At 39.9% G+C, this 16,926-nt stretch overlaps 1 protein-coding gene across 5 annotated transcripts; it reads left to right on the top strand.

Annotated features, from left to right (window-relative positions):
* The first annotated feature begins 955 nt into the window (after window positions 1-955).
* On the top strand, window positions 956-16,770 carry rfx3 (regulatory factor X, 3 (influences HLA class II expression)). 5 transcript variants are annotated; one of them, XM_041969448.1, is made up of 17 exons: window positions 956-1,078; window positions 5,363-5,475; window positions 5,596-5,684; window positions 6,282-6,540; window positions 7,783-7,857; window positions 8,107-8,288; window positions 8,422-8,541; window positions 8,625-8,749; window positions 8,873-8,988; window positions 10,470-10,585; window positions 10,703-10,857; window positions 10,953-11,050; window positions 11,166-11,315; window positions 11,448-11,656; window positions 11,736-11,889; window positions 13,219-13,261; window positions 14,251-16,770. In XM_041969448.1, exons 2-17 carry the CDS (start codon window positions 5,368-5,370, stop codon window positions 14,529-14,531), a joined length of 2,280 nt encoding a protein of 759 aa, XP_041825382.1. In that variant the 5' UTR covers window positions 956-1,078; window positions 5,363-5,367; the 3' UTR covers window positions 14,532-16,770. The 5 variants fall into 5 exon arrangements, with proteins under 5 accessions (XP_041825382.1, XP_041825383.1, XP_041825381.1 ...); XM_041969449.1 differs by lacking the exon at window positions 956-1,078 and adding an exon at window positions 1,244-1,330; XM_041969447.1 differs by lacking the exon at window positions 956-1,078 and adding an exon at window positions 1,490-1,544 and having other exon boundaries at window positions 6,285-6,540.
* Window positions 16,771-16,926: the final 156 nt, after the last annotated feature.

The raw sequence follows: 16,926 nt of genomic DNA, 5'->3' as shown, positions 1-16,926 counted from the left end.
GACTTGGGCAAAATGTTAGGTAATATGCTCAGTTCTCATTCCTGAGGAATAAAATTATCACTATGTATGTATATGTGAGACTACTAAAGGTCTTTAAGTAGTGGAATTTCTGTCATCTTTTGGGTAACATTTTACTGCACTGTAAATGTCTAAATGCATCCAAAGAGATAACATACAGAAGGTGGGTATGCGATGGAACTAATCTTGCCATAGTTCACCAATATGTCCCTCGATTAATAAATCAAACTGGAAATTGTGACACAATAATTTATTGCTTTTTTAAAATCTTTATCTGACTTTAATTAAAACCAAAGTGATTCAAGTGGAAAAAGCAACATCTAGACAAATATTGAATTTATTGCTGAGGAAGAACCAACCAAAATTAGAGGTATATGGGTCTCTGCTTTCAAGCAGGTCCTAACAACATTCTTCAGTCTGAACCAGCACCGCTTTATGGTTACAGATTATATTTAACTATATCTCAGTCTTTTTTTATACAATGAAATTACAATATGCATATATGTTTCAGCAGAAAATAAATTACCTTTAAAGGAAACACAAATTCTTATCACTCTAGATAATCAGCACCAAAGGTCTGGACATAATTAGATAATATGAAACTCAACATAAAATAATTCTGAAATGACAGAGGTCGGGAATCACTTTGGGGTAGCATATACATTTTAACAGAAGGTGTGGCTGACTTGTTCAAATAACAAAAACATAATCTTTGCATCTTAAAATTTTTTTTTAAACTATTTTGTGATATATTAAAAAAAAATCATAACTCATGAATCAGACCAAATCCATGAGCTCAGATATAATGGGAACATATTGGCAACTTAAACATTAAATGTATTTCCGTGTGATTATATTTCTTGTAAGGTTTATGTGCGCTCCTCCCACCTGTCTGCAAAGGTTGCGCGCTGCCGATGAGTTTTATAGCAACTGTTGCCCAGTGAAGCAGCGCCATAGTCACCGTAGTCCTGGCGACTGTAACCCACCAACAACAACCTCTCGCTCCATCATTACCACCTCCTCCACCATCCTCATCTTCATCAACCAGTCCACAGCTCAGGTTTGATTAATTGTTTAAAAAATATATTTTTATCCTGAATGCAAGTGTTTTTCGCGCCACGGTATATGGTTTTATGAGGGAGGTTTTATTGCGCTTCAGGTTTATGTTTTGTCTGCTGCTGAATGAAGGCTCGCTGAATAGCTGGGGTAGTTTGCTAGCGAGGGTGTTTCTTTGTAACGTGTTAGCTTGCTTGCTAGCGTTGCCTGTGGATACTCACCATAGTGAGAGGTCCTTCTCGCCAGCAGAAACAAGGTGTGTACCGCTCACAGAGGGCTTTGAGGCTAAAACTGACTAAAGCTCGTTTAAAAAAAATATTTTTAAGTATAAATGATTTATTTTAAACTTGCCATGGAAAGCAGTAGCAGTGGTCCAGGCTATGCAGTGATGCTAACTGGTCAGCTGGAACAGGAGCAGGTGTCTGTTGTTGCTAGGTTGCTAACGCCAGCGATGTCTTCCGACAATGCCTGTTGGTATCCCATTTTTGAGGTTATGTTACCGTGATATTACAAGTTTGTGTATTGGGTGGTTCAGCTCTTGTTGGTCATGCAAAATACGTACGTTCATGAGCAATGAAAAGTGCTGTAAGCTAGCTTTCTACTTACTAACTGGTTGACAATAGCTAAGCCATTACTTTCCCTTTTGTCTTAGAGAGCAAGATAGCTTCGCTAGCTCTCCATCTGCCCTCTTTGTGGCATCAGATTGCTATGATAAGCTTTGAGATAACACAAAGCTAAGTTTATGCAAAGGCCAACTTGGAGGAAAAAAATTAACATGTACCGAGGTATTTTTTATTTTCTTTGATCGTGTCGTTATTATTTATTGCAAGTTCTGTAAATGGGCCGATAATCATGAATGTAATGTTTCCACCATTTAGATATTGCATTTAGAATAATGGGGCTTAAAGTTATTGACGCAAAATTAATCTTTATTGTCTTTAGACATGAGCGTATATTTACTAGAATGAAAAAGAAATGGACGATTATTAAATCTATCTAATATACTATGACTTTGTATAATGGCCAACTCTTGCTAGGCTAGGTTGATATTGATCCACACTGTCCAATCTGCAAATAGCTGAAATGTTATTCCTTCCAACAGAATAGGGAAAGGTGTATTTGAAGCTTTTCTTAATTCTATTGGTCTTTCATAGAAATTAGGTTTCTCGGTGTTGCATCACGTTTATGCTTTGGTCCACTGGGTCTCCTGTTCACCTGCAACCTCTGATTCCCATTAGGAGAGAGTACGTGTGTGTGTGTGTGTGTGTGTGTGTGTGTGTGTGTGTGTGTGTGTGTGTGTGTGTGTGTGTGTGTGTGTGTGTATTGCTTTGTGAGATGAGGGGAGGGCAGGGCAGGTGCACCTCCACAAGTGTGGGACTTGAGACTATCCAGACTTATCTATCTGCTCACAAAAGAACAGAAAAGACATCCAACATTGCACAAAATATAACTGACCATCAACAATCAGCTATTAGAAATTATGCAAGGTAGTCAGTTGAAAAATTGTTTAAATGATGCAAGTTAGGCTTAAAAATATTTATTAATTGATGTATGACATCTAAATTAGGCTACCCCCTACCAACACACACGTACACAAACATAACAGGATGTTAGGAGCTGCCAGTTATCAGATCATGTTACCACCTACCTGTAGTCCAGTAGGGCAGAAATAGTACCATGCCACCTGCTGCCTGGATCCTGTTGCATTTCCAATCACTTAAAGAAGGACTGATTCATTTAATTATTCTGTTGGCCATTTTCATGGCTTAACTGCATGTTTAGTTTGTAATATGCCAAAGCACAGCCTTCTGACTGTAATGTAAAAGTGATGATGTTGATAGAAAAAATAAAGTGATTTCTTTTTAAAGTTATTTTTTCAAACGGCTTTAAGGATTATCTGAGTGCATTTATGCTCACTGTCATTTTGGCATGTATAGTATTTTAGTTGTCCTCTGGCATGACATTGAACCAGATTAAATGTTTCATTTTCATCTTACAGTATCATGCATACTAATGCAAAGTTTTTGACATTAAAATCAGCATCAGCAGGCCTTACTGAGGAAGACACCCCCATCTATCTTTGTAATCCTAAACAAACACAGTTATTTGCATACTCTTCACCTCCTCAATTTCCAATTAAATTTCCCTCCACCTGTTTTCCTGCAGTACAAACGCCTGATCATGCTACTGAGTGCATGTGCATGTGAATAAAGGAATATTTTTCTTTGATATACACACGCTAGTATACCCCTTGTTCACTAGTTCTTATGTCTTCACTCAACACATTAGACTCCCAACTATTTCATACATGACCATTGGAGAGGCAAATTATAGGTCTTTGTATTTTATGATAGCTGCTACTGTGAACCTTTGTGCTCCACTATTTGTGACCTGTGATGTTGGCAAGAGGAACTGAAGGGAGAAAACTCAGGGCAAAATGTTACACTCCTTGGTGGCTTTTGTTCCTCTGTGGTCTTTGTAGGGCTTGCACTTGCTCAGTGGAGCACAGCATTTAAGTGGGCCACAAGGGAGCGCCTGAATGGTGTGGCAGGAGGTGTGTGTGTGTGTGTGTGTGTGTGTGTGTGTGTGTGTGTGTGTGTGTGTGTGTGTGTGTGTGTGTATTGGTGGAGGGGGTTGAGGTAAGGCAACAAGGGTGTGCTGTGATGTAGGGGCTCTTTTCCTCAATTAGGTGGGCTCTGTTGGGGTCTTGCACTCTAGCTTTCAAACTCCACTGTGGAATATAAGACCATATTCTCTGGTCTGCAAGTCCTTTCTTTTTTGCATCAGGAAATAGTAAGCTGAAGGTGGTATAACATTTTTATGAGCTTTGTGTCAAGCATTTCAACTGCTTTTAAAGTACAGAGAAATGGAAAGTCTTGCATTTGCAGTATGTTACTTAAATGCTTTACTAGGTTTTCCTGCCACAGTTGACATAATGCACAGTGCCTTATCAGACTTAGAGAATAAAGATGTTTGTACTGGACAAATGTGTATTTTTCTTATAGCCAGACTGTAGCCTATGTGACAAACGGTCTGCTGAGATTTCTGACATTGATAATAATTTCATCTCCCTCCCACAGGCATTAAGACCTTTAATACTGAAAGCAAAGGTTCTGTGCTAATGAATGGTTAAAGAAAAATCCAGATTGTGTGTGCTGTTTTATTGATTATCCCACTTTCAGTGTACCCAGTTTTTAGACACCCCAACATGAATAAAGTGTTGGTCTTGTTTCTTTTAGAACAGGGGCAAGCTGTCCCTAGAGCGATTTGAATCTGTTAGGAGATCCAGCTTAATTAACCAAGAGAGGCTTGTTCATGGAAACTATGATGGGGAGGAGATGGCCTTTCCCTGGAAGGAGTAGGTGATGGTAGCCACACTATTATTAACTTGCAAGCACAGGTTCACCACAAGTGTTTCCTCTTATTTTTGTCCTTCCACTCAACATTGTTTAGTTAAGCCAGCCTTATTAAACATGAAGTATACACTTTCATCTTACCATTGATCATTCACAGTATAGCCAGAGTAGCTCCTACTTTAATGTCAAATAAACTTGGGACAAAATAAGGTATCTTGCTAGCTGTTCTTCAGTCACAAGTCATGTTAAGCCAGTAAAAGTGGCAACTGGCAGAGCAACAGGAAGCAGCATCTATTTAGAGTTTGTTAAATATTAACCCGTTTTATGGCTGTGAATGTGGAGACAAGACCATGTGTCAGTGATGCATGAGGCTCACAGTACATTGAGTACCACAAGGCAGAACAGGTGCTTGGGTGCAGTTGGTCTAGAGCAGCTTTACTCTCATTGATTTTGTCAAAACAAAGGTCTGCTATGAAACCCCATGTTTCCTTTTATACCAAGATTTATTTCTTATTTAGACATTTTATGAGTCTTGGACAAAACTTTGGATGATTACTAAATTAATTTCTTATTAAAATTATGGCATATTTGTCTTTCATTACATTCAATAAGGGCTGGAAACATGTGGAACATTAAGCTAATTTTGGTTCAGTTATGAGAGGCTTTTATTTATGACAAATTGTTATTAAGCAAGGTAATGTAACAAAACTATTTGCCTGCTGTAAATAAGCAGTCTGTTTCTAACAACTAGTTGAATAGCAACCAATATCTGTGAATGTAGTGTGGTTAAATGAGTGATCAGTCTTCAGTTAAACCTAAGTGTTGGCTTACACTGCACATAGATTATGCTTTTGTTGTTGTTACCTTATAAAGTAGACCAACAGGTTTAGATACGCCCCAACAAAAAAATCTATATTTCCTCTCTTATTCAGGCGCCATGCAGACCCCTGAAGCAGGCGCTGACTCCACCACCACTGTCCCTCTTCAGACCACTGTGCCTGTCCAGCCTACCAGCTCTACCCAGCAGGTGCCTGTTCAGCAGCAGGTATATCCAGGCTCCTAATGTGTATTTTGGTCCAAATTTTCATGCACAAGTGCACCTGCATGTCTGCAGTTATAGCTAATTGAAAAATTAATTTGAAGACTTTGCCATTTATTTTTCCAGGCCCAGACTGTTCAACAGGTTCAGCATGTTTACCCAGCACAAGTGCAGTATGTCGAGGAAAACAGTGGCGTCTACACCAATGGCAACATGTGAGTCAGACTGTATTCCAGCTCTGCTCTTACTCCACTCCACAGATATTAGCGCTATGTCTTTGTAGCCTATTTTTTGTCCTCTCAACTCTCTTTTCTTCTCATTCATATCACAAGCACGTGATGATGTAGTTGCACAGTCATCTTTTGTATTTCCCCCTCTGGTGGGCTGCAGTCGTGTTTTTGATTGTGCTCAGTCACCTGAACATGACCAGAACTAGGGCTGTCTTTTAAGTGTCATTTTTATGAATGGGTCACCTGGGTCTGAGGGATGGCGTTGCACACACAATCAAATACAATCGGTATTAGTCCTACTGTGATGGATGCATACACACGGGTGCATTTTCCAGAAACAGACACAGTGGCTTCTGCTGCTGGAGGAAACACTTATGTGAAGGCCATCTTTTTAGAAATGGCCAAAACCACTAAACTACTAAATACAGATTAAATCATTACATGATGTGATGTGTCAAAGCTGTAACTCAGTGTCTAATGTGTCCAATTCACATGACAATCTCACAAACATTAGTTAATTACTTAAACATTAGTCCTCATTATGAGCAGATTGTTTGACTTGCTGACCATTCTTATGAACAGAAGAACCTACTCGTACTCAGAGCCACAGCTGTACAGCCAGAACAGTGGAGGGAGCTACTTTGATACACAAGGCAGCTCATCGCAAGTGTCCACTGTGGTGACATCTCATGGCATGACCAACAATGGAGGAGGGGGCTCTGGAGGAATGAGCATGGGTCTGGCAGGGGGTCAGGTAATCAGCAGCAGTTCTGGGGGGTACCTCATGGACAACGCCGGACCTCACCCTGCAACCCAGACTACACGAGCCTCCCCAGCCACTGTAAGTAGCATTACACTCGCTAGATGGGCTTTTGCTTACTTTTGCCTCCCTGTTTTTGTGTGTATGTTGAAATATCTTCAGATTAGTGTGTGTGTATATAATACTTTCTAATGACTTTGCAGTAATTTTCACATCTGCCCTTGATAAGAACCATGCTGCTTTCAATTTGCTTAAACTTCCCCCTATCAGATGCACTCTTTCTCTCATCCTGTTATCTGTCTTTTTACTAGTTTGGCCCAAAATATAATTCAGAATTTTTTTTATGTGGAACTAAATATTTAAACCAAGCATTTGAATAATTTCTGCAAAGTTTCATTGTAAACAGACAAATCAAATACTGTGTCATATTATAGATAGGAAACTTTTATGTACATGCCGTCCATTATTATCTACAATTCATTTTATCCTTGGTGACTCTCTTTAGCTGTATGGAGTGCACTTTGTTAGCTATGTTTACTATATCCTTGGACCATAAATGCTCAAGTAATACATACACTTGCGATGCACATACTACATCTCCAAAGCCATGTTCTGATAATGATCCGAGCATTTTATATTTGTCCCATTAGGAATACTTTGAAAACAGTTTTCACAGGTATTGTGTAATAACTTGCATAATTTCATGAGTGAAGGAATAAACATAAAAAAAATTCCCACATTTTCATGGCATTGCACATCTAACTTTTACGAGTAAACTTACAGCCACTTAGAACTATTTGAACCTTTTATTGAGTCACCTTCACTTGAGCAGACTTGAGTGTCAGTAGTGTTTAATAATACCAATAAAGCATCCTGAAAAACAGCCCAAATTTACCAGAATTGTTCATGTAGCCATGTCACTGCCTTGGGTTTTTTTTTTGTTTGTTTGTTTTTTGTTTTTTGTTTTTTGTTTTTTGTTTTTTGTGGAGTCAGGCTTCACTGCTCTACACAATAGTTGTCAAGGTGGATCTGAGCTTTAGGAAACTGAAATGTTGTGTGTATGCCAGCCTTGAACAATCTCAGTCCTTAATTGTCTTGCTCAGTATTTGTTTCTGTTTCATAGCAAGGCAAAGGTTCTACTAAAAGGAAACATAGTCCTGCTCTGCTTGGATTTAGTGGTGCTTGCTTTGGGATCTTTTCCAGACTTTCCTTCTTTATTTTTGCTTGCGGCTAGTAATGTGTTCATCTACTCTTTCATTTTTTTGCTTTGGTTTTGATTTCCCCCTCTTACATTTTGTTGTCCTGTGCTTCGTGGTTTATCAGATTGAAATGGCGATTGAGACGCTCCAAAAATCTGAGGGTTTATCCAGTCAGAGAAGCTCGCTGCTCAACAGCCATGTAAGTTGCTTTTCTAAATGCTTGCCCTCGCCTAACCTTAACTTTTGCAAATCTCACTCTTGCTGTTCTGCTTATTTCAAATCTTTGTACATTTGTTTTGGTGTTTGCTGTTTTAATGTGGCTGGTTATAATTGTTATTGTTGCCATGGAAGCTTAAGCTGAATTGTCATGCAGCAGCAATAAGATTACTCTCATGAGGATTTAAGGTCTTTGTTAGGTGAGTTAAAAAGCATGTGTTACCTCTTGTAGCTCCAGTGGCTGCTGGACAATTACGAGACAGCAGAGGGAGTAAGCCTACCACGTTCCACCCTCTACAATCATTACCTGCGCCACTGCCAGGAGCAGAAACTGGACCCCGTTAATGCAGCTTCATTTGGGAAACTCATTCGCTCCATCTTCATGGGACTCCGTACAAGGCGGCTTGGAACAAGGTTGGCCTTTTTCTTAAAGATTGTTTTCAACTTGAAGATTCAAGATTTTCACGTATTGGATACGTACTTGGCTGGTCCTCTTTCTTCAGGTGTGACTCCTTCATTGTAATAAACCTTTTGTTTGCACTTGCAGAGGGAATTCCAAATATCATTATTATGGAATACGTGTGAAACCAGATTCCCCGCTCAATCGACTCCAAGAAGACATGCAGTACATGGCGCTCAGACAGCAGCCTGTACAGCAGAAACAAAGGTAAAGTCCATCCACTCTGGCATCTGCTGTGATACAAGTCATAATTTTTTTTAGAGATGCTAAAGTTCACCTCGTGATTCTAGGTTCAAGCCAGTGCAGAAGTTTGATGGTGGCTCTGGGGAGAATTACTCAGCTGGAGGCCAGCACCACCCCGGTGCAGCAGAGCAGACTGTCATTGCACAGAGCCAGCACCACCAGCAGTTCCTAGGTTAGTATTTGTGACATTTTATCTAAATGTCTTTAAAACTAATAAACATAAAAAACACTGTAATATGCGTAATATTTGTTTTGTTTTTTTTGTTTGTTTGTTTTTGTTTTCTTCTTTAAAAAGATGCATCACGGGCACTCCCTGACTTTGTAGAGCTGGACCTGGGACAGAACAATACAGAGAACATCACCCCAGATGATGTAAAAGCTCTCCAGTCCCTTTACAGAGAGCACTGTGAGGTTAGACAAAGTAGATCCTTTTTCTGTTCTCTTCAAGGTCACCACAGTCTGATTCACTGTGGTGTGTGGAAACTGGGATCTGATCCCTTTTGTTTGTTTTTTTATTTTTTTTCTTTTATTTAATTTTATTTATTTATTTAGTTTTGCATCAAGATGGCTAATCTATTCCTGTTAATATTTTCACATTTACTGAGGGCTATAAAAGTGTAAATACTCAAGGTTTAACATTTTTTAAAAAGTTCATTTAAAGCTGGGCTAGATTGAGCTCATGGAAACCTATGGAAAGGTTTTTTGTTTACACTTTTGTATAGTCATAGACCTAACTATAGTTTCCAGGAGGGTTACTTCTTGCTCTGTGGAGAGTTTTGGCAATCGCTTTTTATGATCACTCCTGAGGCCTGTACTACAAAGCTGGATTTTCTCTTATCAAGGTAACTTCAGGGTTAACCCTGGGTTTTCTATCCTACAATCCTGGTTCGCTTTTTACTGGGATAAATCACCATAGTAACTTACGCTGAATGGCTAACCTGCTTCAGAGCAGGTCATGCCAACAAATATAAAAGCGCCACCTCCAGACCAATCTTTTCCTTGGAAAATGGCCTGATCTGACCAGGCCTTACCAGTGAACATCCTGTTAGTGTGCGGATCGTGAGAGGAGCGCTTAGGAGAGAAAGAGTTTTAGGGACAGATACATCCTTTTGATGAAGAAATAAAGCCTAGTCACTGACCATTTTGAAGTCAGTTTTTGTATTTGTTCTTGACTTGTTCCCAAGTCTGTTTAACTCCACTAGGGTTACATCTGTAATAATGAGGTTAATAATAATGGTGTCACGTGGCAGAGCTGCAGAACCATGAATTTATGGAACACACAACTACTCGTGTTGTCACAGTGAGGAATTAATATTTAACATAAAACACAGGGTACTGACCCTCGAAAGAACTCACTGGAAAATATAAAGGAAAAAAAGGACAAGAAGCACTCTGCCCAAAACATCTGTGCCGTAATAAAGTGAAATTGAGTGATGAGAGTGCTGTCCGCTTATACTGTCCCATGAATTCATATTGTATAATCTCACGAATGTGCACATTAACAGAGTCGACAATATTTGGCCAACATTCTTTCCTGGCTGTTGCTGTGGCAACAGTGTTGCTTTCGGCCTGGATGATGTGTTTGAATTCTTCGTATTTTTTAAGTATAATTGTCTGCTCCTCAGTGGTAAAGTAGGTTGCTCTGTACGGTTTCTCCATGTTTGCGATTGGTCAGACGCTGCAAACACCACCCCTTTCATGTGAGCTCGCACTGATCAAGATGGAAAAACCCCTGAGTTCAATTAGCAAATTGAGAACCAGCTTCGTAGTACTGCTTATTAGTGTTGCTATTGTCTGGGTAAGTCAACCCAGGTAATGGAGAGATATCCTGGGTATGCTAATCCTGCTTTTTAGTACAGGCCTTTGTTGTTCATCCTCTGGATATGTTTCAGGCTATCCTGGATGTGGTTGTCAACCTCCAGTTCAGTCTAATTGAGAAGCTGTGGCAGACATTCTGGCGTTATTCTCCCCCTGACACTGTCGAGGGTTCCACTGTAACAGAGAACAGGTGGGGTTGAGATCATTATGTTACAGACATGTATTATAGAAGCTTATATTTAACTTATTTCTGGTTAATGATAATATTTTAAAGTCTTTTCGCAAATATGGTTTTCTGCCTCTGCAGCAGCATAAGTGAGATTGAAGTACGGCTTCCCCGTGCGCAGCTACTGGTGCTGTGCAGAAATGAGGCAGTTCTGAAGTGGATGAGTACCTGTGACCATTTAATGTACCAGGCCCTCGTGGAGATCCTTATTCCTGATGTCCTGAGACCCATTCCCAGTGAGCCACAGTCACTTCTCGTGTTTACTTGATTCATCTGTTAATGTTTGCAGGATCTTAGGACTCACTGTTGTTTTTATCTTTTTGTTTTTCAGGTGCCTTGACTCAAGCCATTCGCAACTTTGCCAAAAGCCTGGAAGGTTGGCTCAATAATGCCATGAATGCCATTCCACAGAGAATGATCCAGACTAAGGTGCACCATTGCAGTATTTCAATATGTATAATATGTACATGACAGTAGTATTTTTAAAAAAGGTCTTTACACTTTAGAATGTAACTCCTGGGCTCTGTGTGTATTCTCATAACAGATTGCCGCTGTTAGTGCCTTTGCGCAAACGTTGCGCAGATATACATCTCTGAACCACTTGGCTCAGGCGGCACGTGCTGTGTTGCAAAACACTTCACAGATCAACCAGATGCTGACTGATCTCAACCGTGTTGATTTTGCCAATGTACAGGTCAGAACAGGTTTTTTTGAGGCTTCATTCATGTTGACCTTTTTTATACTTCTCTATTATCCATCACATCCGAAGAGTATGTATTTACTTTTAAGTGTAAACCCTATAATCTTTCCTCATGCTGTTGTATAGGAGCAGGCCTCGTGGGTGTGCCAGTGTGAGGAGGGAGTGGTTCAGCACTTGGAGCAAGACTTTAAGGTCACACTGCAGCAGCAAAGCTCTCTGGAGCAGTGGGCAGCCTGGCTAGACAACGTGGTCACTCAAGTGCTCAAGCCTTATGAGCACAGATCCAGCTTCCCTAGGGCGGCTCGACAGTTCCTGCTTAAGTGGTCCTTTTACAGGTCTGAAAAATGTCTATGATACAGAATGCTGAGATAAAATGCTTACAAAAAGTTTATAGTGTTTTTCATGTCACTGCAGTTCTATGGTGATAAGGGACCTGACCCTGCGCAGTGCTGCCAGCTTTGGTTCCTTCCACCTGATTCGCCTGTTGTATGATGAGTACATGTTTTACCTGGTGGAACATCGTGTGGCCCAAGCTACAGGAGAAACACCCATTGGAGTCATGGGCGAGGTAAACTTGCAGCATCTTTTTTTTTCCACCTCTAGATGAAATATTTATTTTGTTTTTCTGTCTGTGTATTTACTTCTTAGTTTCACTGTCACACATTACTGTCAATGGCAGATGCCCTTTGTGTGTGTGTATTTTAGTGTGATTAAACAATATAAACTGCACTGCTTGGCCCAAAAAAAAGTCACCACCAAACTCTAATATTTTGTTGATTTGATTACTGCAGTATTCACCATGACATTGTTTCAATAAGCTTCTGCAATGGCACATGATTTATTTCCATTCATGTTGCATTAATCTTTCGCCAAGATCTTATCTTGATGGTGGGAGAGTCCGACCACTGAACAAAGCCTTCTCCAGCACATTCCAAAGATTCTCAGTGGAGTTCAGTTCTGGACTCTGTGGTGGTCTTTCCATGTGTGAAAATGGTGTCTCGTGCTTCCTGAACCACTCTTTCACAATTTGAGCCCGATGAATCCTGGCATTGTCATCTTGGAATGTAGCCATGCCACCAGGGAAGAAATGAATCCATTGAACCTGACCAACTGCAGCAACCCCAGATCATAGCACTGTCCCCGCAGGCTTGTACAGTAGGCACTAGGCATGATGGCTGCATCACTTCATCTGCCTTTCATCTTACCCTGATGCTACCATCGCTCTGGAACAGGGTCAATCTGGACTCATCAGACCACAACACCTTCTTCCATTGCTCCATCAAAGTCCAATCTTTAGGCTCGCTAGCAACTTGAAGCCTTGTTATCTTCACTGATAAGTGGTTTTCTTAAGGCTATATAACTGTTCATTCCCAATCCCTTGAGTTCCATTCATATTGTGCATGTTGAAATGTTTTCCACAATTGAACATAGTGGTAAGTTCTACTGTTGTTTTTCTTCGATTTGATTTCACCAAACATTTAAGTGATCACCGATCATCATTCTGGATATTTTTTCTACCACATTTCTTCCTGGAAGATGATGGTTCTCCACTATCTTCAGTTTTTAATATGCTAGACAGTTCTTACCCCAATTTTAGTAGTTTCTGCAATCCCCTTACATGTTTTCTCCGCTTGATGCATGCAGATGAGTTGACCCTCCTTAAACAGACTAAACTCTTTTCCACGACAACATGGTTGTTTAGGAAATGAGAAGCTACTTATTGCATCAGTTGGGGTTAAATAACTTGTTGCCAGCTGAAAGATAATTACCCTTGCAGTATTTATCCAATAGGAGGCTCTACCTACTTGCTTAATGAAACCCAGGTGGCAACTTTTATTTTGGCCAGGCCGTGTATGATGGCCCTTCTGTTTTATGACATTTTGGCTCTTTCTTCCAGTTTGACAGCCTGAACACCTTATCCCTTACTAACATTGAGAAAGGTAAGCAAGTCATAATATTTTTTTTATCTTTATGCAAACAGAAAGTAGCACAAAGTTAATATGCATTAAAAGGGTATAATAAACAGTAACCCTTATTCACCTCTTCAAGACTTAATACAGTATTAATAGCTTCAGAAAAGCTTTCATAAATGGATCTCCTAAATCTCAAATTCAGAAGCAGGGGGGAAAATGAGAAAGCAATAATAAACTCTGAGAAATGCAGTTAAATATAAAAAAAATCTAATCTTACTAAGGTATAGACTTCAAATAAAATAAATGGAAAAATCAGGCTGTAAAATATACAAAATTGTGGAGGTAAAGTATGGTTTTAAAAAATATTATTCTGAATGTAGCTGCTTTTTCAAAAAGCAACCAGTATTTTCTTTTTTTTTTTTTTTGGTGGGGGGGAGCTTAAAGATTCTGTCAGACTGGTCTTTTGCTTTTCCATCAAAGTCCTCAGTACAGCATAAGGATTAGGAAAATTAAGTCCATTGAAGTGTGTAAAAGCAGCGTCTCCTCGGCACAGTGTCAGACTGTAGCTCTGACTACGCAGACACACACAGTGAAAAGAGGACATGCATTCCCGCTCCATTCAGTCAGAAACAATGTTAAATATTTCTTTAGTGGTGTTTTTATGTAACCACTGAGAAATCCTTTATCTGGTTTACTCCTGTGTTGTCTCTGTCGCTGTTCTCCTCCTCCATTCATTCTAAAGCTTGCTTTCTGCCAGAGCTTGTGGTGCAGTTTTCCAAAAGGATTCAAGCTGGCAGGGGTGGCCGAGTTCACTTGTTTACAAACAAGAACTGCAGTATGACCTAAAGTCAGATCATTTTACAACTCTTTTATTATTAACATTAATAGGGAAAGAAAAAACTAATAGAAATAAGGTGCTTGGGATGACTTGACAAAGAGTTGTCCAGCAGTAGGACCATAGAGTACATTGTTGGATAAGAGTAAAAGACTTATTTTCTTTACTTCCTCCTGTCTAGATGAAACAAGCGGGATGGACAGCGACTTAGAAGAGGATACAGAGGAGTCCGGAGAACCTCTCGCTAAGCGAGAGAAGTCGGATCATGACGTAATCCAGGTGATCCAAGTTGGAGCACTTGAAGATGGATCCCACCCTGTGGTGGGAGTTGTGCAGCCAGGTGTACTCCACTCGCTGCCACAGCCCCCACAGGACCACACAGAGCACATCCTAACCCCCTCTGCTGGTACTCCCACCATCCGCCACTGCAGCACCACAGGCAACACATACGCCTCAGTCTGAAGGTCTGGGGGCAGAGCTGACCTTGTCTGGTATAGGTTTGCTGTCTCGCTCTTTACATATCTGTCTCTGTAAGTCTAGATGTTGCCGTCTTTTCTTCATGCATCATCTCTGTTTGCACTTGTGTGGACATGCTCTCCTCTCCCTACCCAGCCTGATCAGTGGGGGAATGATATTCTGGCCAAAATGTGCTGTCTTTTGTCTGACTCTTTTTTTTAGATTCTGGATGTCTAGTCATCCCCTACGTCTGTGCTTAAACTCAGTGGCAGCTGGTGGAAGGGACCTGGAGAAAAAGGACTAATTTGACCCGTTAAATGTTTCCTGTTCAGGGATGACTTACCACCTCTGTCTGTGTACACAGATGGGTTTTATCCTGAATGGAAGCACAATCTCCTTCAAACTACTGATGTCTCAGAGCTCAAATCCATGTCACTAGTCCCAGTAGAGCAAATTCATAGACTGACTCTAAACCTTCATCCATTGTACATAGATTTGCTGTACTTTCAATTGGTATTACTCAAAGTTCATGGTGCTATTGTTGTTTTGTTTTAGTTTTCTAGTTGTCTCTTCTGGTTTTAGTATAATTTCTGTCAACATGCATTCCAACTGCTGATACACTTATGATTGAACAAGGTGTTTTTGAGTATTGCATGTAGCTAAAAAAAAAAAAAAGAAAGAAAAACAGACAACTTTCTGTTTGACATAAACAGAACTGCACCATGTTATGTAAGACAATTACATGGTAGCCAGCCGCTGACAGCCACTTATCGCTTTTAGCCACAGAAAAAAAACCACTGTAAGAAATGTCTGTGCTGCTGTTCCTGTACATAGAGATGAGATTGAGGGGAAAAAGGCTGTTTTTTAAAAGAAGAAAAAAAACTTCCTCAAAATGTTAGCTTTTCTATGCAGCTTGTGCATAACACTTGCCTTTTACTCATTTTAGATGCTCTGTAGTTTATGTGACAAGGTGTAATCTTGAAAAGAACTTTCCCCTGGTTTTGCATTTTCAGTTTTAATTAAATTTCTTCAGTTCGCAGTGGACCAAAAATAAAACCAACAAGAGGACTCTAATAGTGAGCCATCAGGGCCACACAAAAGCTGTTTCCTGTCCCACAGTGCCATGTTGCAGAGCAGGAGGAATGTCAGGGATTTAATGTACCTCGGCTTTATCATAGTGCCTTATCCTTAAATGCAGCTGTCCATTTAGTCCTGACTGTGTGCTGTAGAGAGCCCACGGCCCCTCTGCATTGTCCCAGCCACAGATTTGGCTTTCTGGTGACTCGTGGCTGGATTTGGGCTGGCTCATCAGTGTTGAGACCTGTGGGATGCAGGCATATACACACCTGTTGTTTTCTCTGGATCAGCTCTTCTAAACTTGTAACTTATCTGAGTCATGGTCTTTAGCCTTGCTCCTGCCCTCACTCTGCCCTCTCGAGGCCTATTCTTGCATTAGCCTTTGTCATTGGATGAAGTGTGTATGTGCGTGTATGTGTAAGACAATGGATGCATAGATCTGCACCGTGCTTTTATGTGCATGTGCTCATATGCTTGTGTGTGTGTGTGTGTGTTGGAACACATCCATCAGTCACCCTACCTCAAACCAGTGGTGCCAGCCCTTTGATGCGTGCAGCACAGTCACCAAACCTTATTGCACACACACCACTGTACTGCACAAATCTCAACGCGATAAGAGAAAATCTGCATTGCTTTTCTCTCACCTCTGATACATTTTCATTTCTGTTTTTAGCCCATAAAATGCTTCATCCTTTGTTCTGCGTTTAAAGTTCATCTTTGTACAGTGGACCAAAAGTAGATATTTTCTGATACTCAAAGAGATATAAAGATATATATATATATAAATAGATATATATGTATAGTATATAACAATACACTACTTATATTTGTTGCTTTTTATGTGCTTGATCTGATTGTTAATATGTGAATGTTTCCTTTGGTAGCTCATCTGTAATTAGTTCATAGACTGTGAAATGGGAAAGGCATGGGGACTAACTTCTGATTCCTTAGATTGCATCTATACTTGAACTGTTATAGCCTTCTATGTTGTGAGGAGTATTGAGATTAATCCTCTAAATGGGAAAATTTTGTTACTACAAATAATTTTTCTCTTATTTTTGATGCTTGTTTTAATGATCTGTATCTTTCTCCACAGAAATGTTTATTTATTGATATTTATTGGATTTTGTTTTGTTTATGTATGGTATAAAGCATTCTGAGGATTATACCACTGCAAAGAGCAGATTTACTGTACAGAAAGAGAAGAGATTTTGCTTCTTTTTTTTCTTTATGTAGGTTGATTAATGATCCAAAAAGACAGTTCTGTATTTCCTGTAATTGCAGCCCTTAAGAGTTGAAAAAAAATCCTTTACTTAATGACTGT

Source organism: Melanotaenia boesemani, chromosome 19 (genome assembly GCF_017639745.1).
Source record: "Melanotaenia boesemani isolate fMelBoe1 chromosome 19, fMelBoe1.pri, whole genome shotgun sequence".
Lineage (NCBI taxonomy): Eukaryota > Metazoa > Chordata > Actinopteri > Atheriniformes > Melanotaeniidae > Melanotaenia > Melanotaenia boesemani.
The sequence above is the reverse complement of the archived record's forward strand: the minus strand, read 5'-3'. Positions and strand labels throughout refer to the sequence as shown.

Excerpts from the sequence above, each read along its gene's own strand:
- rfx3 (XM_041969446.1), top strand. Across the intron at positions 6,541-7,782 it reads CACGAGCCTCCCCAGCCACT|ATTGAAATGGCGATTGAGAC; the intron begins GTAAGTAGCATT and ends GTGGTTTATCAG. Across the intron at positions 11,890-13,218 it reads CCATTGGAGTCATGGGCGAG|TTTGACAGCCTGAACACCTT; the intron begins GTAAACTTGCAG and ends TCTTTCTTCCAG.